Here is a 25,429-nt window from a genome sequence, read left to right as displayed (position 1 = left end):
AATTTTATTGAAATATATAAAATAACAAATGCTCAAAATACTTCAGCAGTAATTCTTTGAATGTACAGACCTCACACTGTGACATAAATTCTATTTTAGGGTTTCATGGAATTCTGCAATAAAATAGCAAAACAATGGATAATAAAACTGCTCTATTCATATCGACGCATCAAAACCAAACAGTGCTGTGTCCACTTTTCCCAAAAATGACATTTTTCAACTGCTGATTTTCCTGGACTTAGCTCTACATTTTGGTCTATTTGCCTTATCTCTAGGTGCTCTAGATCTCAAGATAGCTATGGACATAACCCTGCTTTTTTTAGGGCATTTGAGAACTAAACAGAGCTGTGTCTACTATAGTGGACTTAGCTCTGGATAACTGCATTGTAAGTCGGTGCTAAGTCCGTTTTTTGGACATAGCTCCTCCCAAAAATTTGAATCAAATATAATACAAAGCGCTAAGTCCATACCAGCTCTCAGTCATAGCTCAGTGTTTGCTGTTTTTTATGTTTACAGTAAAGGGAATGAGAAAGTTATAATTCATCGCCATAACCTCTTTCCAACTGCTGTTTTTAAATTCTTAAAATTTACATAATTATGGAATTTTCAAGTCGGAAATATATCTTTCAAGCAAAGCCAGTGTGAACCAGCCAGAGGACTTTACTCAGTTACGATATCGCATCTGATAAGAAATCTAACCAGAATATGATACAAAAAATGAGATGCAGTCCGAGAAAAGATACTAAGACTGATCAAAAACGTAATCAAGAGGTCAACAGAGTCTACACTTTTTTAAATCCAGAAAGCAATGAGTTGGTGCAAGTGTTTAAGAACTTTTCTTAGATTCCCCCGAATATAAGCAAGAAAAGGGTGGAAACATCACCGAGAAAATTAACAGCTACTGGTTCACTGAAGAAAGATATGAGAGGGAGAGATGGTGACCACAACAAGGTCACCAGGGAAAGGGAGGAGCCATTTATAACTCATATAAAATTCCTTCCAGTCGTTGAATCACATTATTTGAGAAAAGACAGTCAGTGGGAATATCCTCATGAGTATCTGACTGTTCCAGAAATGTATAGAATGTATGAGATTTGGTGCAAAGAAAATAGCTCTGCAGTTGAATCATATGATTTTTATTTACGCATATCCAATGAAAAATTCAATCTTAAATTTTACCGACCTAAAATAGATGTGTGTGAGCCATGCTTTCAGCTTTTAAAATATGCAAAAATCTCTATTGACTGGCGAAGATTTCGAAAATCAAACTAAGCATATCCAAGAAAAGGACATGGTGCGTTAAATGAAGAAGGAAATGAAAGAAAAATCCACAACAGATGCTTCACTTCATGTGGCAGCTTCAATTCAGTCCATGCACACCAGTAATTGATGAAAGTTAGATTTCATGAGCAGAAACACTAGCTCAAAAAAACATTCATTGTAACTTTTGTAAAATTAAAATCATTTAAAACTGTTTTCATATTGGGCTTGATTTAAATTTTTTTCTTTTTCTTTGACCTTCCCTGATTGAGAATTTACAACAATTTCTTCTTTAACTTTGTTTAGTAATTTAGTTGGCAATGGTTCTGGGAAGGAAGATAATATAAAAAATGCAGTAATCAGTAGCAATAGCAGTCTGATAAAAATTGGAAGCTAGATAACCATTGTCATCAAGATTCAGAAGCAGGAATATTTTCTAACGTGGAGATAAGCTCGCAAAAAGTGTCAAAAACATTGAGAAGGGAATTATTGACGTTTATCAATGATAAGTTGCCTTTATAATAGCATAATAAAGGGGCCCTGAGTCCAATAAAAAAAATTCTGGTTCAGAAAATTAAGAGCCAAAAATGGTCCAAGTCCCAAAAACTCCCCCCAAAAAAAATTTGGGAGGCGACACAAATTTTTTTATACCACTCAAGTATGGCCTTTATTGTAACTTTGATTGACCATAAAAACTAGACATCCATGATATAAGGTATTAGAGAAATAAAAAAAAGAAACAAAAAAAAAACGTTTTTTGCGTTTTTCTCAAAACTAGAAAAATGGACTTAGCCCAGTTTGGATTTCATGCGTCGATATATTCATGCTCATAAACATGTAAATAGGAGTAATGACCAGATGGGATGTAAAATTTCAGACGGTAAAGCTCTATGCGAAATCATAATTTTTTTTATGTGACGCTCACTGCGCTGCGTTTTGCTCTGAGCAAGACCTTTTATTAAGCAACCACTGGTTTCTCATGATATGTAAGTAACTACTGTTATTTGGGACAATAGGAATCTTCCCAGTTCTGCATTGCCTACACCCGTGGTTCACAGAGTGCGCTGTTTCAATTTTGCTAGGGCGTCGCAAACTTTTCTTATTTTGTGAAATTGTACTTGTGGTACGTAGAAAAGTCAAAATTCTCGTTATTCTCGTTTGAAACCCACTTGAGAACAGGAGATGACAATATGTCATTTATTGTAACAATTAACGTTATCTGTATGTGACCTCACTAACGTCACGGGCCTTTTAATGCTGTTCCAATTATGACCTCACATACACTGGGTCAGGTCAGCTGAACCATGCATGTCATTCATTTCTAATCCTTTCATGAACATGGGCATATCGAGCATTGTTGAGTGACGTTCAGCACTTCGTCTACGCGTTGATTCGAAGGATTCAATATTGACACCACAGCAGTTCTCTTCAAGCATAATTTAAATGAAACTCATTACAAAAAAGGTCTTTCATTAAAGCCGTTTTCACGAGGAGTCGCAACTTGATCAAATTTTTCGGAGGGCGTCGCAATACCAGAAAGTTTGAAAACCACTGGCCTACACAATCTATTACATAGTGGGTGAGGTGGTGGGCATGGGAGATTTGAAACAGAGTTGTAAAATGTAGCCTGCGACTCTTTTGATTAGTGTAATGGTTCCCCCAGACGCATGGAATTACTGAGAACGTAAAATCCATCACTCAGTTAGTTCGCAAACGTGTCTTATTAACAATATACGGTGCACGCTCGCACAAAAGATAGACAATCAAAGTGCCGATTCTATTTCATCGTCTTTACAATATGTGGCAAAGCGCAAAAAAAATATCGTTTGCAGATTGCCCTCGAAAACAAAACACTGTGCTGACGGTAAAAGTGGCTATTATTCTGAATTATTTGAAAATCAGTCGAAAAGTATCCGGATACTTTGACATTCAAATATATTCGATTCGTTCTGGACAATCCTGACTGGGACATCCTTCCACAATATCTTACCTTATCAACTTCAGCTTTCGTGACATTCGGATCCTGGTCTAACTTTTCAAAATAAGCTTGTGCTCTTTCACTCTCCCTCCATTCTTTTTCAAATTTTCGTTTTGTTTGTTCCAGTGATCGCTCATGCGCATCGAGTGTAGCTTGCATCGATCGACCTTCTTGATACGCCTGAAAGAGAATAAAATATAGCACTTACTTATTGATAAAAAAAAAAACAGAAAGAAAGCGTTCTTGGATAACAAAATTGATGTGGGCAAGGCATCATCTGAAATACATGATATTTACAAGTACATGATATAGGAATAATGATGTAGCATAGGAATGTTAAAAGTAAGCTAAAAGGAAAAGATTTCTTCCAATAGTTTTTACTTTTAGGGAGAATGGTACCTTGTTAAGAGTGGAATCTATGTTATTATCGTAACTTGATATAAAGATTTTCAAATTGAATGAAAAAAAAACACAATTTTTTTTGTGTTATACTACATTATTACCAATGTTCTAGGTCAGGGATGGGCAAGTTTTTTTGACCAGGGGCCAAAAATTTTGCCCACCTAGACTGGCGGGCCATGTAAGAGTGGCGAATAAAGTTATATTTTATGAACAATATTTACAGTGTTACAAAAGTGGAAAACAATAATCATCGTGCCAAAACTAAATTTAATCGCAGATTTGACCCGTGGGCCGTAGCTTGCTGATCTCAAGACCTAGAAGCAACAAGATTATTCATATGATATACATACTAAGTTTTGACGAGCACAAAAAAATGTGGAACGCCACGTTTGAAAGTATATCAACTGAAAAGGATGTTAACTGAATTTTTTTTATAGGGATTGGAATTATTTAGGTTCATTCTCCCCAAATCTATAACATCAGCACTTCCTTTAAACTTTTTGTTCATAGGCGCCAAATTATCAAAAAAATGCCGCTTTCAAATAAAAATAAATTTTGTGATCTTAACAGAAATGAAATATATGAAATACAATATGAAATATATTCAATCATAATATATATGATCATGGATCATCATATATATTAGTTTTTTATGTTCAACACAATTTTTTTTAATTTTCGAGGCACAATTCTTTGGCAACCGCTGTATTACAGGTTCAGAGGATATGATGATAAGCAAACTACCAAACATTTTTTTCACATTGCCCGCCGATATGGTTAAGAACAACATACCAATACGTATATACCTTATCTGATCTCAAAAGCCCGGAAGCAAATCAAGCAGTAAATTTAGGAGTGCAGACTTGAAAATTTAATTACTATTGATCTGAATGACTCAATAAACTGAAGCATGTACTAAGGGATATTGATTTTTTTCATCAATGCAGTTACATCTGCTGGATTGGAGAAATTGTAAAGACACGCTATCATGATGTGTACCTTTGTATTTTTTTCCATTTTATTGCATTCAAATTATCTACAACATTGCTTCTAGTGTTAGTGGTTCTCAAACGATTGGATGCGCCCCACAGAGGGGGCGTTTGCATTTTTGGGGGGAGGGGCAGGAGAAGGTAATTAAAAATAAAAATATTTGTCAGATTTGACCTTGCTCACCTTGTTTTGAATATTTACATTTTCTTTATTTTGAATATATATATTTTTTTTTAAAAAACATACTTTCGCCTTACTATAGCTTATTTTTAGTTTATTATTAGTGCTTTATTTTTCCAGGTGAGGCACGAGACTTGACTAATTCTAAAAAACAGCATGACTTAAAAAGTTAGAGAACCACTGTTCTATTGCATCATTGGTATTCTATTAAACTAATATCAATGACTTTATACCTCTGGCCGCAGACTTTACATTGAGCAAACTTACATGCAAGACTTCTAAAGCATTTCAAATGTCAAACCGCAGGGAGGTTTCTAAACACAGAGCTTTATTTATATCATGAAACCACATTTCTAAAACAAATAGTTTCTGAGAAGATTATATGAAAAGTAATAAAAACTTATAGGCCTAGTGGAAAAACTTATGGGCATGGGTGGATTACCTTAGCAATACTTTAAAATAGAGCAATATTTTTATTATAGCTAAATTTTGGGTACCGGTACTCCCATAGTATGTGTGCCAGGTTAGGGTTAGGGCATAATTTTATTTCAATTTCCCTTATTTTAGTTCTATTACAAGTTCCGTGGCTGTCTGTGTTAGCCAAGTGAATATACTCTCTAACAATAAGTTTCATTCCCTTTACACGACTTGATGTAAATTAGGCAAATAAAATTAGTTACCTCCATAATGGTACACATACTTCTGGAAAGCCAAATTTTGAACTCTTTAAATTTAAAAGCTTGGCAAGAGTTTTGTGCATCATAATGGTGGGTGCATTTTATATCGAGTCTTTTATTAAAACTTTTATCTCGATGAATATTACTGCCTAAGGCACAACTAATGATATTTGAGGACACGAGGCCTTAATTGAAGAAATGAGGTTTATCTCACTATCAATGGATTTATTCATTTCATTTCTTTTTATTTATACAGTATTTAAGCCATTCAGTGTGTAACTGATTTGGGATGATAATTGCTTAACATGAGTCATTCAGGGATGCTGATTAAAGAATCATATCTTTGATCCTAATACAGTAACTACAGAATCCTAGAATTGACTGAAATAGTTCAATCAGTCCAATTATGCAACAACACGATGGTCAGAAAATCTCACTGATTGTAATCTATTTAGGAACTGTGATTTTGTGATATCCCGGAATTCAGCTGCTTTTTACAAATAACAAACTTTCAATTCCTTTCTAACAAATTGTAAGGATTCTACATGTCCATAAATGGCCAACTTTTATTGATGTAACAGTAATAGGCCTATAGAAGTGATTTGTGGAAAATTTTCCGGCAAAACATTTCCAGCATCATTAAAACACAATTTCGAGTCATAAAAACTCTGAATGGCTTCACTTTTGATTTGAATAATTCTTCGGAGATACTCATTTGACATTATGTGTTGATTGTATAATAAAGAAACTTACAGAAGCACAAAAAGCTTCAACCAATACCACAGATGGTTGAAACACAATCTGCAATATCAGCTCAATTATATACCAGACTCCCTTGGGTGATGAATCAATATCTTTGTCATTGTAAACTGTCTGAAAGATACTTCAATCTTAAACGACACTGAATAATATTATCCAAAGGGAAACCCAAATTGGTCATATTTGTTACATTAAGTTCATAATTTTACAAAAATTTAATATATTGATTTTAACTTATGGAGAGTGGAGACCTACATGTATACTAATAATCATATATTTTATATCACAAAACACCAGCCAATATTTTTTCTATGAGAATTTACTAAAAATTTGATTCCCACAGAGTAAAATACAATGTGTTATTTTCAAACTGTGTATGTACAATTACTATTGTCACATCATAATCTGATTCCAACAGGATTGTTTTCTTAAGAGATAAAATCATCCCTCTGTGACTCATAAAAGCACAATTATTACATCACAACAGAAGGAAAGCGAGAAGAAAACACTCCACATGTTTATACATAATTGATGCAAACAGTTAGCCAGACTCTACGATTGATCAAAATCAAATAAAATTCTCACTTTTTCAACAAATGCTTCAACACAACCACAAGATAAATAAAATCTGAATCGTATTTAGAAATAATATATTTAAAACATTTGAACAGCCCAACAATTTTACCACATAAGCCGGTTTCTAATGTGTATTAACATGGCTTAATTTTTATAGTATAAAAAAGGCCTGCTAAGCATGTTTTGATTGCTCAACTAATTTAAATAATTTTGCTTTTTTATATGATATCAATATATGTTTGACAATTTAAGCTCATAATCTTAAAATAAACATATCTCAACTTCTTTCTAAAAACAGGAATTTACCATATCAAATACAAAAAGTGCCGTGTACTGTAATCAGTATGATAAGATCCTAATAAATGTCCAGCTGAGCAAAGAGTTTGCTAAAAATATCAACAGACAAGCATTATAGAATGAAGCAGTAGTTCTCATAATTCTTAAAGCCGCGCTCCCATTTTAGAATTTGTCAATTCTCGCGCTCCACTTTAAAAATAACTAGCTAACAATAAGCTACAAATAACAGATAGTAATATGTGGATGGAACGTAAATGATGAAATAAATGTAAATATCCAAAAGTAGGCGGGCAAGATCAAATCTAACATACATTTTTATTTTTAATTAGCTTCACGGCCCTCAAAGAGCTGTCTGCACGCCCCACCGTTTTAGAACCACTGGAACAAAGAGTTCCTATAAAATGTATACCTATGGATAGAACAGCAAAATTTTGGGCAAAATATATGATCCCATAGAACTCAAGAAGAAAGTTGGAAAGGAAGTTCAAATATATTTTTAGTACTGGAAATTTTGAAATTAGCCCACTAGTTGCGAAAAGCAATTTTTTCACAAAAACAATCATAATTTGGCAAAACTATCTTTATCAAGTCTGTGTGTCCAATGACTATTTTCAAACATTATTGAATATGGGTTGATTTTGGGAATAATGAAATGTTAGAAACAGAAGTTTAAAGAAAAAGATAAAGAAGGGTTCTTAGTAAAACTTTTGGAAAGAGACACTAATCAATTCAAGTCAGTTCTCCGATAAGGAATTAATTCCCAGGGGATCAAACAAATTATAAATTGGATTATAAGATTAAAGAATATTGACGGAGAGAATTAATGAATCAGTTAATAATGCATAGAATAGATATTTGAAAGTTTAATTTTGAAAACTTCATAAGAAATAGGCCTTTATAACAATAGTCTCAAGCTTGAAGAGACGGTGTTAGTAAAACGATGTAATTTGCAGACGTTTTGAATTTCTCTACAGAAAAACTCCAGCAAGCATGGTATGGAACGGACACTATTGTGTCTACACAATGGTGTCCTTTCCATATCATGCCCTGATCAATTATTTTTATTTTGTTTCTGTTTTGCCCAGGAATGGCTCTCCCGAGGCCAATATGAATGAATAAGATCACTTTGATGTTTAAAAAAATGAAGAAAATATAAAGTTCGTCATAACATAACAGTATTTGTTTTCGCAACTCCCTACACCCAGAAATAAATACCATTTTTACATTCAATGTTTGTAAAAAGTGTATTTTCATTATGGTAAAAAATAAACTACTGACATTGTTGTTGTATTATTGCGTGAGTGAGCATGTCCAACCAATTATGTTAAAATATCAGCTTATGCTGTGTCCTATAAATTTAACGGTTCAATGAATGTCAAAACAACCACATACCGTGGAACGGACAATGGCCACACCACAGTAACATAATGGTTAAGGTTTTTTTGGAGAAAATTTGCTGAAAAGCAAATATACATATATGCTCACTCCTAAATAAAGGGGATGGATCTCTGAGTGAAGCACTCAAGAATTTTTTTAATTACAGCATAATAATGTTGCCATTTATTTTAATGCTGCAAAATTTATCAGCCTTTACTATGAATTGCTGAATCTGGGTACGGGCGACTCAAAAAAAAAACTTAAAATTTCATAATTACTTCTATGAAAATGGAGCAAATTTATTTTAACTCTTGAACTTCTGTTTAGGCATCATGATTGTACCAAAATGTTTTCACTTTGCAAAAAAGTTATGTTCTCTCCAGAATATTCACCAAAAAACCTGGGTTATGAATTTTTTGGGCCACCCTGTACTAAATACCAAACAAATTTTGAAAACATTTGTGTTGTGTATAAAGTGGTTACTACCGCCCAGTGAAAGAAACAAACACTGAAGGTAGCATAATGAGTTCTTATTATATAGCCTAAAGGTTCGGCATAGACACCTACAGTTCTCATTTACCATCATTTATCTCAGTCATAAAAATTTCTCCTTAAAATTTAGATGATTAGTCAGCCCACATTGGCAAATATAAATTCTATCATCAGACGTAACCGGTGGCAGAAACACACCCTGAATATTTAATTTGAATCGGATTCAAAAAGGAAACCTTATAAATATTAAGATTGTAAGTTGAGCATATACAGTTCTAGTATCTTTTACTATCAAATTTGAGCAATCAATCAATCACACATTATCAAATTTATACATGGCCCAGTGGGAGATTAACACATGCTATGAAATATTTTATTTGCCTACTCTCTGAATCTAGCTCAGTGAATCATTACCAGAGGTATGACCCGTATATAGCAGATCTCTGTAAGTAAACATAGGTTACCCATAAAATCACTATATATGTGTGTCACATTATCTTAGTTTTTGAGAAATAAATAAAGGCTATTTCGTTATACTGTGATACTTCAATTACACAAAATAATGAATTTTGAAATTAAATTATTCTGAATTATTCCTAAACAAGATATAAAACATCAAATATGTTGCGTCTCCCGTAGTGTGTGTACCATGTTAGGGTTAGGCCATAATTTTAATCTGATTTTGTTTTAGTTCTATTACGAGTTCGGCGACTGTCTGTGTTAGCCAAGTGAATATACCCCTTGCCAATTGGTTTCAGTCCCTTTACACAAATTGATATAAAGTAGGCGAACAAAATTAGCATCTTAGTTTGTGTAATTTGCATGCATGAAGTGGGACTTATTAAAATATAACTTCCAATCAAATTTGGAAAACGCTGACTTGAATATTTCTAACTCTATTTTGAAAAAGCTTTGTTCTATGATAATAAATGTAACATGTGGGAGTAATGGGCTATTCTATGAGTCATGAAAAATTACCATGGAACAGCAGTTTTCCAAAAATTTCTCAACACTATTATTCTATGATTTCGATAGGTCATGTTATCTAAATAAACCTTCCATGGAAATTTGAAAGCTGATATATGGTTCTTCTCGAGTAGGATAGACTTTTGTGCTGGGATGGAAATCAATGAAAGTCCCAGGTTATCAAATCTTACACTGTAACAAGGGCACTACCAAAAATAAAAACCAGTTTAAAAATCCAGATTAGAAAATGGCACTTTTAATAATAACAGAAAATGAAAAAAGGTCATTTCTGAAACATGTAACATACGCTGCTTTAGTTTTACTGCGGCACAATAATGGCCTAAATAAAGATAAATAGACTTGTAAAATCTTCAATAGTGTTTTTTTCAAATAAAGTAGGGTGATTTGAAGTCGATACTAAAACCAGATTATGTCGACATGATAATTTATTATTCACAGGTATTTGTGACACATTAAGTACACATGCTTATGACTTCACAATGATCAATTCTCCCATCACAATATGAAAAAACTAAAGGAAATAATTCAAATGTTGCGTCTAGTCAGTGTGAGGTAACAAAGGGACATTCCTTACTAATTTTCCAGGTAAACTGAACCTCAAGAATTAAAATTATTGATTGATGTATAATCTATAATGGGCATATACCGGTAACATAAATAAAACTTAAAACAAAGCCAAGTCGAGGCTTTAAATACACAATACCACTTGTAAGGAATATAGTGTTAATTAAAATCAAAGTTGATTATTCATTAACTTAGAAAAAATATTTTGTGGTAAAATTTGTAAACACTAGTAAGTAAACACTAAAAAGCGCTTAAATATGAGAAGAGCACACTCAAAGAGTGATGCGCTTATTATATTCCGAAGTGAATCCATGATTGCAAATATTTAAACATACCTTAGCTCTCACCGTCATTTTATATTAAATAGTGGGCATGGCTGATAACAAGACTTATTTAATTCATTTGTAAATGTATTTTATATGCAACATTGCTTAAATTACAGGATGCAGTCAGTTAAAATTAAAAAAATTACTGAAAAAGGAGTCCCAAAGCAGGAATCGCCATATCCATGCTTCATTACTTTTCCTAGCGACTTGTATCGTTAAGCTCCCAGATTGTCAATTGCCCATAATTAAACCATTTTGAAGAGAGTGGTTTTAAAATAAAGAATCTACTACCAATACACCATATAACGAATTATAAATAATTTTGGATTGTTATGGACGTCCTTGGTCAAAAGAAACAGTAGATACGAATAACAGACACATCACTTTTTACATACGTATTTATTAAAACAAAGCAATTTCACTATTATCATCAAATTGGTTGTAATTGATAGATAATTACCAGTATAAAGATCTTTTAATAAGGTAATAAAACTTAATATTCATATTTAAAATTTTCAACACATTTTAAAATGCTTGAATGGCAAAACACTTGAAGACCTGAAGACATTATAAATATAGTTAGAGCCTAGAAGACTTTGCAAAAGTAAGAAATTTGCCAAGTTTGTAAAAGATTGTAAAATATTCAGATTCTTGTAAAATATTGATATATTTTTTAAAAATAAAACCCCAAAACTATCAAAAATTCAAATTTAAACTAGGTATTCTCGATCAATTGAAATTATAGCTCTAATTAGAATTGTAACTCTTCATCAAAAGGGTTGACAACTGCACTGCAACAGCCATACAAGCATCGTGATAATCAATTTTATATCAGTACACATGTTGGAAAAGATATTTAAATTGGGATATATACCGGCTCGTTAACATGACGTTTCAGACTTTTAATTATTGATTTATATAAGTTAAGTCACATTTCATGATCTATTACGACATATGCTATTTAGTCAAGACATGTTTTTGTATTTACGGAGATCAGTGTTCACTATTAGCGCACTTTTTTGCGAAAATTGCGAAGCACTTTCGCAACTTTTTTAGGGACTGCGAAATAGCACTTTTTTCCGATTTTGAATGGAATAAAAATTCAAAGTTAACAAATATTTTCGAGTATTAGGTTGACAAATAAGTAACATACTAGTACTTTTGTATTTCAATTCTGCATATCATAACGATATTTACCAGAATTCTGACCTATGAGATGCAGACATAGAAGATAAAGCTTATGCATTAACGGCAAAATTCTTGTTTATAATATGATTATTATACAAGCACACGGATTCCGCTTCTCCCGCATAAACGCTCCCGGCGTCTTTGAAACCAGATGTTGGAATACTACACAGTGCGTTTCTTTGAACGAGAGTGGTCATGTGACTATCAATGATATCGATGAATTCAAAATGACTATAAAAGTGTTAGTAAAGTGTTATAGTCACTTTGGATGAATTGTGACCAAAGTGCACGATTTTCAAATCAGACGAAACTTTTAGCTGCATGTCACAGATTTGCAAAATCACCAAATTCACAAAATACCATTAAGTGCCATTTTATTGTAATCACAATGTTGAAAGCACGTGGCATTTTCCGGAATTTTGCGATATTTACACAACTATTTCTCATTGATATACGAGTACGAGTGGGCAAAATTTAATATTTTTTTGGGTAATCTATATTCCCGCCCTCTCTTTTTTACAAATATGAATTTTGTCATCGAAGTTTTATATTTCGGGTTTACCCGTGGTTCACATCGGCAACAGCTGTTGAAGACATTGAAGACTCAAATTAACATTTGCGTTTGCTTTAAAACCTATCAAGATTTGTATATTTACCGTCCTAATTTTATGCAAATGGTAATATTATTGTCGATACCGTGATGCAGATATTTATTAAGACGATAATATCTTTCTCATGTTTTTCTATGGTGATAAAGTTCCCAAATTCAAAATTGTGCCAATCCTGAATGTTGATTTACAATAGTGATTGAATAATTCGGCAATAAAGGCATTTCTGCGTGGTCATGGGACGAGATGACGTTAATGAACAGCACTTCTTTTACAGGATATTTTACGTATGCGACTTAATGCTAAAAAGATTGGGCTCGAGTGCTTTTTTTTCGAGTGCTCGAGTGCCTAATAGAGGTCAGGCGCTAATTGTAACTGATTCCCTCAAGTTTCAACGTGTTTTCAACAAAACAATACCCCGGCGATAATTATAGCTAAAATGTTTCCCAGCAATTCACAATTTTATTTATGGAATTTGCAAATTCACCAGTTTCTTGACGATTTTGATAATGTCACGCCCTAATTATTCGTGCAAAAAATACTCCCCTTCTTCCGCGGCGGTTTGACGGGTTCTTTGTTCCATTCTTCAGAAAGTTCTGACACGGGGGATATAGAATACTGAATCCGGAGGGTTGAATCCCTGTCGACTTACTGGCGATTTTCCGTTTTGGAATGGGTGAAACGTTCTCTATTTTAAATTAAATGACGTTTCGCGGGCTAGAGTTCTCCCCGAATATGATGTGTACCAGACGTTAGTCAGACCAATGACATTAAACAACATGATGCGCAACTCCGGCATTTTTGTCCGAAGATCGTATTCGATAGCACGCTCCAATGCACATACTTGACGAGACGAAAACGAGCGGATGTGTGGTGCTTTCAAGGCGTAACACGAATGGTGTTCGTGCCTGCTTTGACAGTTGTTGTCGATTTTAATGATATTTTTGAAAGTTGGGGTAAAAAGAAATCGGTAAAAGGTAAGGTGAATACTATTGTTGTATATATGTGGGAAAGCCAGCCTTTGTCAAATACTAGGAAGTTATTAATTCAGTACGGTACGTAGTTGCCCATTTGCCGAAATTACATATTTACTTACCCCTTATGGTTTCAAATAGTTTATGCACCTCCAGTTAGATTTTTTTTAATCAGTGAGGATATATACTCATTGTTGATTGCTGCTCATTGTAACATACTATTACGCATTCACTTTTATTTGCGTATTGAATCAAAGTGTTAACAAGTTCACCCAACATTTCACTCATACCGGTCTATATTGTATAGTCTGATTTCTCAAGTATTTGGAGCCACGAATGCTTTTAATTTTCTGACTAAACCCTTTTATTAGTTGGTTTATATACCAAATTCAGTAAAATATTTTTTAAATAAAACATGAGATATTGGATTTATTAGCTTTTCCATTCTGAATCATATAGACTGCTTTATTTATTCTTAACGAAAATTAATAAATCTCCTCTCTTTCTTCAGATGTGAAAGTTGTGGACAAACCTGTCTAAGCATTGTGAGACTCTTGCAGCACAAGAGGCAATAGCAGAAATAGTAAGTATATCAATCAAGAAATTAAGCCGACATAAAGCAAAACTTTCAACTATTCGTCTAATCTCAATTTCCTATTATTTATTCACAGGACAACTATAGTAGACGGGGAGATATCAGAAGTCTGGCGACATATCAGTGACAGTGTGATTCCAAGAAATATAATGCAATTGGAAATAGAAAATTGCAATAGAAAAACAACCTATGGAGGCATGCAAAGACATTTGACCCTCCGGTAGAGTTGTGTATGGCCCCCACATCCTGCAGGGCTTGAGGAAAATAACTAAAAATTCCAAAGAGTAAGATTGCATAAGCGGTCTTATTTGTAAAAAGGCACAAAACACGCCAGACATACTTAAAACAGCTTTGGAAATGAGGATTACGGGTACCTCACTGCACCTGTGTTATATTTGGTTCATCAACTTTTGGTAGTACTATAGAAGAAATTCCGGAAGGGGTATAATCATCATTCATGATAAAATACTATCATATATTTTTTGAACAACTTCAATCTAGACCAGGGATCTCAAACTCTCGGCCCCAGAGAACTTCCAGTGCGGCCCTCGAACGCTTAACAATAATTGTAATAGTATTTTGGAAGTTTTTTTTTTATCTAAATGTAATAGATATTTCAAACCTTCTAAAGTGAAATTGATTATTCACACAGAAAACAATTTACTGAAAGTAGTTTTGGAATATTAATTTTTTTTGTCCACATTTTGACCCAATTAAGAATACACATCAAGCTAGCAAAAGAATACTTGAATAAAACACTTGAGTAATTAAATTAAACGCAAAGTACATGAAGAAGGTGGCATTTTCGAAGAAAATGGGAGTTGTAACATTTCTGCTCTTCACAAAATTCTGAAGCACATTGTTTAATTTGTCATATTTCCATCAATACAATCAAAAAACACAATAAGCTCAGCAGTCAATATGACAAATTCGAAGACCAACTTCGAACAGAAAATTTCCATGTGTTTGTATATTAATATAATTATACAACGAAGTAGTTACTAAAAATCAATATCAATAATAATTCAAGCAATCCTATGCCACGCAATGTAGTGCGAAATGTCTTGTCGAAAAAATCTGTCATTTGTTTTTTTACTGATCTATACATGAAATGATAAAAGTAACTTTTTTGCATTACTGGAATTAATTAAACATTCGTAAAGATCCAGATAAACCCATGATCATGTGGCCTCGTTAGTTAGAGTTGGTACTATAAAATCATTTCAGACTGGCCTTAGTATGCTGGTGACACAAAAAAGATGCCAAACGCCAGGACAAATGTAATTATTAAAACATTGAGTTTATACTGTAGTATTTTTGTTAATTTTAGGTTCATATATTTAGATTAAGTTATTTTTAGTGTATGTAATATTCTTTCCTTATTCAAAGCTTGTTCAAAAATGATTTTGATGGTTGTACATAGAATTTTACGATTTTTTATAATAAATACTGTAACTTGCAAATGTTGCAATAATAGTGGAATGCAAATATTAATATGTAATTGCATTTGAAATTGGAGAAAATAATAAAACCTAATCCAACTGTTTAGTTGCATCACAATATATGTCACAAACTAAAACTATCTTAAAAATATCTTTTGAGTATACATTATCAAAAACTGTTTGCGGCTCTTTTTACAGTATTCAAAATGCAATGCGGCTCTCGAAAACCCATGAGTTTGACACCACTGATCTATTCTAGACGATTCAAGCATTGCTTTGGGAAATTATATCACTTCAATTAAATTGAAATAATCTCGCTATATTAAATACAAAATCGTTGCTATCATAAAGGTAAACCAATTCAGCCACTCGAAATATATTGGCCTTCACAAAGCAATGGAGGCAAAATTGAGAGTTCATGAGCTATGAACATTTGTTCTTTTCTTTGTCTTGAACTTTCCATACTCCACAGCCCCTATTAATTTTTATTAATTTTAATTACCATGTGATGGTCATACATATCTTTAACTTGTATTTTCTGTCATGATGTATTATCTCAATGTGCCAAACTATTAATTAGTGTGCATATTTTGCTTCCAGATGACATAAATGTATTGTCATGTTTATTACCTCAGCTTGGAGTATTGACAAGAAAAAGGTGCCAGTAAATTAAGTAAAATCCCTCAGAATAAATTTGTCTAAAATCGGAAGAAGGCAAAAAATCTAGGTAGTTTCCATCCACACAAGCATTTCAAGAAGACTTGCTCGAGCCAAACTAAATGAGCATCGTCAGGTGATCGGTAAGGCTGCAAGTTGAATTCAGCCCTGCAACCTCCTGCATAGAAGATAATATTAATTAGTGGGCTATGAGCTAAATTCCTAAATTTAAACAAACCTATCTACGATACATTATGTACCAGCAATGTTACCTACGATTAACTGAATATGTAATATGTCTAATAAATTCACCTACAAAAGCAAGTTCGATAGGTGCAAACTTTGTGTTATGGAATTGTATCGCAGCACAGTTTTGTATGACATTAAATGAAAATTTCAATGATTAAGCGCAAACATTAAAATTACTAACTTTGAACTTTGTCATTATCTGCAAAATGTTCCACACTAATCTTTCCGCTATCGCGTTTGTAATCTTCTCTGATAAAAAAAAAAAGTCTATGATGTCCAGAATTGCTCTTTACAGCTTGCCTGTTATTCCAGCTTTCCAAGTAAGCAAAACTTCTTAGATATAGAGATTATTTTGTTTCGTTACAGGCGCAAAAAGGCAGGTACTACACGTAAAAAAGACGCCGAGTAGCAAAAGCGAGCGGAAAACGGACGCGAAAGGCGACGAGAAATATGTGCATTGGAGCGTATCATGAAATACAATGTTTTGCCTGTAGTCTTATGGAGTGACGTCAGAGTTGCCTATCATGTTGTTTAATGTCATTGGTCAGACGATAGATAAAACATTATATTAATAATGACGCCCCGTTTTCGAAAATACAAAGTTATATCGCAAAAAATGCGTTTTGCAACCATGCGATACATTTGGAATGAAACATTATTTACGGTTAATTCAGATCATATTTTACTCTCCATGACACCCGGTATCCGAAAATACAGTTGTATCGCGAAAAATGTGTTTTGTTACATTTAAAATAAAACATTTTTGCGATTAATTTAGATCATATTTTCTTTTCACGACATCCGTTTCCGAATATACAAGGTTATATCGCGAAAATGTGTTTTGTAACATTTAAAATAAAACATTTTTGCGATTAATTTAGATCATATTTTACTTTTCAGGACACTCGTTTTGAAAATACAAGGTTATATCGCAAAATGTGTTTTGTTACATTTAAAATAAAACATTTTTACGGTTAATTTAGATCAAATTTCACCTTTCACGGCAACCCGTTTCCGAAAATATAAAGTTATATCACAAAAAATGCGTTTTGTTACATTTATTTTGCATTCCCAATAAAATACATATTTTCCCTAATTAAAGTCGTCAATGAAATTGTTCCCGTCGTTCAAGCTCGACACACGTTTGGACGAGGGTGGGGCGGTTTTTTGGTCAACGATAAATTAAAAAGTTGCCACACGTTATTTGTATAACGATAATAACTGAAAATTAAGTTTTTATAATAGAAGTGAATTTGTCTCAAGATGGTATTTTACGATTCTTGACCACAGAAAATAAACACGCCGACAGGCTTGGTTATAATTGATATCCGTTTAAATCATTTTACATTATTAATAAACGCGCCACACCAAGTGCGGCCATATAAATTGCAGTCGCATCGGTATGGACTGTATCTTTTTGGCGCTCTTACATTAATAATAATTTTCAACAAAACAATACCCCGACGGTCATTAAAGCTGAATTCGTTACCGAGTAATTCACAATTTTATTCACGGAATTTGCAATTTCAAGATCTCACTTGACGATTTTGATGATGTCATGCTCTAATTATTACTGCTTAAATGCCTCAAAATACAACAAATGTAATCATTTTCGACAATAACAAGCGCAACAATTCGTAAACGAGCCGTTATAACGAAATTCGCGATTGATTTTACCTCTCTCTTGTTTACAATTTTAACATCCCGCCGGCCATGTATGGTCGAATAAAATGTTCACATATTCGAAACATGACTTGGCCAAGGATGAAAGGGATCACTAAAGAGCTAATAGAAAGTACATACGCGAGGGTATGATAATAATATCGAGAATATTTGTGAGCATATCACAGGACGGAAATATTTATCATCTCACTTGCGAACATCGAGGTTTTGGCGGAATTGTACGATCATGTTGTCTTTCTTAAATAATAACTTTTTCAATAAATGTTCATTTTAGTTTTGCGTCTTTATTGTATGTCGGGTTTTCATTTATTTTAAATTCGAAACTGTCCGAAATACTCCAACAGGTGTATAAGTACAATAATAATAGTACTTACCAAAGTACTTACCAGGGAAGTTTAATACACACGATGTGTTAAGGGCGTCGTAACTCCCGTTTTTTTATTTGATTGTTTTCCATTCTGCTTAAAAAACAACGTCGTTTTGCTCTAACGTAACTCTCGCGACCAAATCTTTTTCGTCTTGTATGGCATCGTCTTGGCGCAATTTATTGCCGACTGAATTTTAATTGTGTTTTAGAATACCGTAAGTTATTTTCTGTTTGTTGGTTTCTAAACTTTACAAACTTGGTAGCAATTACTATTAATGTGAGATTTGTGCATATAAACGATAGAATATCGCGACTGGATGTCCGATATCTGAGAATGCGTACTTCTCTTTCAACATTAATTTTCAGGATATCAGCGTTCATGTGGTCGAATAAAAATTATTTATCAAATGGATTGGTATTTCGAGACACTCTCAAAATTATTTGGGATCCACTATCATATCATTCGTTTATTTTCAATATTCATGTTTTTTTCAAGAATCACCCTGTTATATTTCGTGTATCTCGCAAAAGAAAACTCTTTGGTGTCATCGTTCCTATTAGTGTAATTGAAATATATGGAAACCTCGCAAGTGGCGTTGTGATGCGAATATTTGATACTAGGTCAGCAGCATTACAAAGAGTGCTATTTATGAATGCTGAAAGTACACGGCAATACTAAACATTTTGCCAATATATGATGTTTTCTGCCCGAAATCGCACGCAAGCCAAGGCATGTCGACATTTAAGAATTACTGGTCTTTGGGTAAGCTCTGAAATAGTATAATATAAATGTAAATGAGAAACTAGGTCACGCTAGCTCACGAAACGAGAGGATTTTCAAAGTGATCTTGTGTAATATTTCGAAGAAAAAAGTTTGAAAGGAAAGTAGGTCAACCTATCTCCTAAAAGGGGAGTATCCTGCGTAATATTTCGGAGGGAACGTAGGTTAACCTATCTTTTACAACAGCGGGTGGCGACTTTCAAAGTGGTTCAAAATCACAAATTCATAATTATCAGATTAGGTTTAGTAATAAATCGAAAAGTTGAATTTCCAGGGCACCTAACCGTAATTAGTTGATTGCTATTTATATTTGGGGGGGGGGGGGAGTTATTTTGCACGGGTTTTGTACAAATGATCCACCCTGTAGATAATATGGTTTCCAGCCTGCATGTATCAATCGTTGTCTGTTAGATGGAAGGAGTAACAAATGTGAAAGCCTTTGCTGTTCAAGCAAGTAAGCAACTGACACCGTGATACATTGCATGAAAGTTTTGTCCGCGGCAGGTGTTAGCAGATGTCCTTTCGTTGCCGATGAATTCGCTTGTTTTAATTAAACATGAATTCGCTTAAAGGGAACTCGGTTAACGGAAAGGCTTCTCTTTAATTCATAATATTAACCGGAGGAGCGCTTTTTCGAGTATCTATGCTGTTTTAAATGGGTTATATGAAAGGCTAGGGCACCTAACTCGTTAAAATCGGCAAAAGCACTTTCGCACTTTTTTTTTCGACTGCGAAGCACTTTCGCACTCATAATTCGCTTAGAGTTAACACTGACGGAGATCCTTACATGACGTAAAACACAGACCAAGGGTCGGCTTAATTTTCTAAAAGGTTTATTAATAACATGACAGGAGTGGTTTATTCAGTAAATGTGATTTAAAATTTATCACCTATTGCAAGTTTCAATATAACTTTTATTGGATATGTTAATTAATTATACAATCACCAATTAATTAACATGCATACTCCCATGGTATGACACCAATTTTTTAAATGTGCATCCCATTTCTCATATTGTTGAAGTTGAAATAAGCTTGTTGGAGAAAGTCTGACGAAACGTCACAGGAAAATATATATGTGTTAGTATGCAGCAAGACTCTTGAACTTTTATTAGAGGTGATTTTTGTAAATATACCAGTATTCTGCAAGTCAAATTATTCAACAACCTGCGCAAATTTCATTATGACTATTTTATTTATCTAAAATTATAATTATTATTTTCTAATTGGTTACAAGAAAGACAACAGCAATTTCTTTAAATTTGTGTTTTGTGAAAATGGGAGGGGTTTTCCAGAAGAAAGTGGTTGGTCTAACAGAAACACTACATGACATAAAAAACAATTTTAGTTCCATGGCTCAGCACACTTATCTGAATGGTTGAACATGACATGGGTGGTTTGTTCAGTAAATATCCTCTGCAATTTATCCCCTGCTACATGGTTTAACAAAATTTAACTGGAGATGGTTTGTTTTGTATACATTTTCTGCTAAATATTATTTTATCAAAAATATTCCATTGTCAGTATTTTTCATCTACAATTATCAAAACCACTTTAAAACTAGGGAATGTATTCCACATCCAAAACCACAATAATAAATTGGATAAGCAATGCTGAAATGTAAAGATTCCAGTCGGTTTACTACATGCCATATTACTTTGTAATTCTCATAATAGAAATTCCAAATATATGATTTCAGACTACGTTGATTGACTGGTTTAATTCGTCCTGAGTGCATAATATGTATTGTACAAATAAAACGAATACTATCAATAATTAACAAAAAATATTTTAAATGAAAAACACAATGCATTACATTTGATCAATAGACTATATCTTGTCAAACAAATTGCAATTTTAAATATATTATAACATAAAATTCATCCAGTCCATAACAGGTTAACTATTTCTGTGTCGAACAAGTTTTAGTAATATGACAAAAAGGACATGATTAGTCATATAATTAAGTAGCGTTTTAATACGTTTTCGTAATACATGTTTGAAATTATCCCACTGAAACGCATATTATATTAGATATCTAAAATAAATATGGTCACGTTGCTCGTCTATTCAATTCGTAAAGTGCATGAGATGTAAGATAGAACGGGTCCAAAAATCCTCCCATTGCATGCAATGACTAACCGACAATGGTATTTATAACGCTCAGGGGAATAGAGGAATGGAATTTGAATAACATTTTGTATCACTAACTATTTCGCTGAACTTGTAGTGACATTGTTCATTGCCATTTCGCGGCAGTAGGACCAGTTTGGTTTATGTCACATTTTGATTAATTAAAAAACTGCATTTTTGTAATATTTTGATTTAAATTGCCAAACCGTGAACAGACATAAAACCAGGGACGGTCATAAGTGAATATTTCTTTATTTCACCCTGGTCTATGATAGAAGATCAAAAAATCAATTTTTTGGGAAATGCGACATACAGTAAGCTGTAATTTCACAGTGGTTAATTTTTCATTAACCCCATGCCCACCTAGAGTGAAACTAAAAGATTATTGGTAGGCTATCGCCAGAATCAGAATATGCTTTTTGCATAATCTGTTTTGTTAATCTAATTGTAAAGGACGCTGTTCATTACCAACCGTCATGCCCACCTAGAGTGTATATAAAATTGGGAAGACTGATTCAAAATTATTTTTTTTTTCAAATTTTACAAAAACAATGGTTCATTTCGCACCCTGTATGTCATAATTTAGTTGTTCCAGACTATAATTATGCCCTCTATAAATATAATCGCCACTGTAAAATAATATTAGAATCATGCTGCGATTGATCAAGACAACATAAGTAATAAACAATATCATAAACAGAAAATGGTTAAAACCGTGCCCAAATCACCAGAATGCTATCAATACAAATTCAGTTTGTTCGGGAAATTCATTATCTTATCTCGCTTATATTTATTTTCTTATCAGAGATTACATGATAATGTAAGATGAAACTGTATTACAAGCCAATATAGATCTAACATTTCTAGATATGATTTCTTATATTTGGTAAATAAGGTACAAGAAAGTGATGAGCTTGCCTAATAATATAACAAACCTCTCGTCCAGTTACCAGTCAAATATAGATTACGAAAACAGTTCATAAATTGTAAAATTTTTATATTATTTTAATGATTTTACTTAACGCTTGCTTGCATAATGCGAATAAAAATCAGTGATTTAATTATTTCAATCGAAACAGGAAGAGCAAATCATTAAAAAAATATATTTGAAAGGAAAATGTTTCAGACAATTGAGTAGTAATATATGCTATCATTGGATTACCACGGGTACGAGTAAACAAGATCTGAATCTGTGGTTATGAATAACAAAAAGAAAACAAATATTCTTGACTTCTGCACAGAAAGATATTTGCGGTAACAGCAATGCTATTGAATCCTTTTATTAGAAGGCTTTAGAAATACAGAAATCACCACAGACAACAAAATTATTAACAATTATTAGTGAACATAAATTAATCAAAAAACGCAATCTGAAGTATTACTGCCCTATTTATAAAACTTGACAATTCAGTTGACCAGTTTACTGAAATAGAATTAAAAGTATGTCGGCCAACAAGCTGAATGAAAACTAGAAATATAAACAATACAATATTAGAGGAAGTAGATTCGGTTGCACAACGAAAATTATGAATGACAGCTCTCAGTTTTTTAAAATCTTTTTCGAAAGTTTGAAATAGAAAACCATCATTATCGAACATATCTTTCAGTCCAGTACATGATTGTCAATGTATTTTAATTTACTAATAGGAAACAATGATTTTTTAGAAAATTTGTATATTTTAAATTATTGTATTTTCTTGTGAAAATCACCATTTTTTGCAGTGAAAAGGTAATTTATTAGGTCCCATTGAACTGATTAAATTTACAGATCTTTTTCGGTTATCCCGCCTATTAATATATGAATACTCAGTTAGGGTTTGATTGAGGAATGCAAATCGTTCCTAACGCAAAGTGTGTCAGCCTGCAAGCTGCATGAAAACAAGAAATATAATACACAAGGAAATATTAGAGAAAGTGAATTTCCTAGTAAAATTCAACAGTACTGTTGTCATCTATCAGTTGCTCTATGAATTCTTCAAAAATTTAGTTCAGCAAAATTTAAAATTATTGTTTTTTCTCGTTTTTCCTCATTCCTCACTTTTTTGTGGTAAAAAGGTGATTTATTAAGTCATACTGAACTGAATAAATTTATGTTATGGACTCTTGATGCAATGATTTTGATGCAAAATTTGTTCAAAACTCTATTTCAACAATGTCTCATATTATATCTTGAAACAATTGGTCCACTGGTTGAAAAAAAAGCAAGTTTTGGTCCTGACATTGCCAAGAACACCATTCAATGTTCTAAAAGAAACGTATCGTGGCTGCCAGATTTAAACATATTTCTATCTTTTTATCTGGCAACAAGGGTAATGCAATCTAACATATATTTATTTGAGGACAATCCAAAACATATCTTATTTCATGGAGAATAAACTACATAGATATGCGATCAGGTTTATTACCTGCATCACACACCCGCACCAAAAATATTAAATAATTTACAAGATTTGATATTTTAAGAACTAACATGTCGCCAGAGAATAATTTTCAATGAACACCCTACCACTATGTGCCATTGTTTTCGGGCCATTCCAACATAAAGGTCCTATTTCATGAAGAGGAAGCTAAATACGGCATCCGGTTCCAGTATACACATGGCGCTGATGATTATTTTTCAGCATACGTAAACGAACTTGGATGCTACAGACATCAATAAAATGTATTTGTACCAAATGTATTTTCTTATACATGTAACGAACTAGAATATCATGGGTGATGATTTGTAAAAGAATTCAATTTTCATACTGGAAGATCTACCCCTAGGTGTCATGTTGTTTCGGATCATTCCAACATAAAGATCCACATTTCATGAAGAGGAAACTAAATACGTAACCAGGTGTCAGAATATAAATGACGCTGATAATTTTTATTCAATGTACGTAAACGCAACTTAGACGTTACGTAGAGCGAGACTGATATTATTATTCACACTGAAGCCTCATTGTATGATCATACTTCCTGCCACAACACCAGGCCACACTTGATTGGTAAAATAAAAATCATTTTTCATATCGGAAAGTGGGAAGTCGCAACTACTACTGATAGAGATGAGTCAGCAAGTAAACAATATTGTTTTGTTTTTCGATGTATTAGAATGTTGCAATATTAATATACTATACTATATTATTTCCAACCTAGGTTTGCTGAGTTTCGAATAGAGAATGATCTTATACTAAAATGATATTGACTTTTACCAATATATCTATTCTTATTGTGGAACTACTTCAAAGAAAATTAAAATTATTGCTAGGCAAAGAGATTTTTTTTAGAAATTTACCATTTTTGCGGTGAAGTCATGATTCAGTAACCCATTGCGCCGAATGAAATTTATCGCATTGATGTGTCTTGTGCCAAGATTTTAAATCAGGTTTATCAAAAAATGTGTTCATGGCCTTATTTCTAGCAAGTTCCATAATATGGATCCTAAAACAATTAATCTGATAGATAAATAGAAAATTAAGTGTGTAAACTACCCATGAATATTCATATAAATTGCGGACAGTACCAAAATTCAAATACACATACTCGGAGTATTCCCCACAACCATTTTCTACATTATGCAATATAGCATTTCTTTCCTGTAAGCATTGTGTAATAAAATAGAATGAAACTAGAACTATGTCAAGACATGTTGAGTCATGACTTTCCCTAGAGAATTGCTGAGTAAAATCGAATGTCAAACACTCTTGTTAACTCCTGTTAACGATACAGTATTAAACACTCTTTTATAAAGATTGCGCATAGGTTGGTATGCTGGTGTAACGATGCTCCAGAAGTATGTGTAAGTAAGTAATGAAGTAACATGGAGGCAACTACTTTTGTTCGCCTCCTTTACATCAAGTTGTGTAAAGATACGGAAGCCTGTGGGCTTGTGGAACTAAAATA

At 33.0% G+C, this 25,429-nt stretch overlaps 1 protein-coding gene and 1 long non-coding RNA gene across 4 annotated transcripts in view; one reads left to right on the top strand and one right to left on the bottom strand.

Annotated features, from left to right (window-relative positions):
• LOC120345196 (formin-binding protein 1-like) overlaps window positions 1–25,429 on the bottom strand; it is a 52,912-nt gene that overhangs the window by 24,200 nt on the left and 3,283 nt on the right. For all 3 annotated transcript variants that reach the window (XM_039414629.2, XM_039414630.2, XM_039414631.2), the window contains exon 4: window positions 3,251–3,418. In XM_039414629.2, coding sequence (XP_039270563.1) covers window positions 3,251–3,418 — 168 coding nt within the window. The remainder of the gene's footprint in view (window positions 1–3,250; window positions 3,419–25,429) is intronic.
• LOC144422923 (uncharacterized) lies at window positions 13,523–14,663 on the top strand. Its single transcript, XR_013475448.1, has 3 exons — window positions 13,523–13,638; window positions 14,147–14,218; window positions 14,307–14,663. It is a non-coding gene; the product is annotated as an uncharacterized LOC144422923 (long non-coding RNA).

The sequence above is a fragment of the Styela clava genome, chromosome 5 (assembly GCF_964204865.1).
Source record: "Styela clava chromosome 5, kaStyClav1.hap1.2, whole genome shotgun sequence".
NCBI classification, from domain to species: Eukaryota; Metazoa; Chordata; class Ascidiacea; order Stolidobranchia; family Styelidae; genus Styela; species Styela clava.
This window is presented reverse-complemented; position numbering and strand designations above follow the sequence as displayed.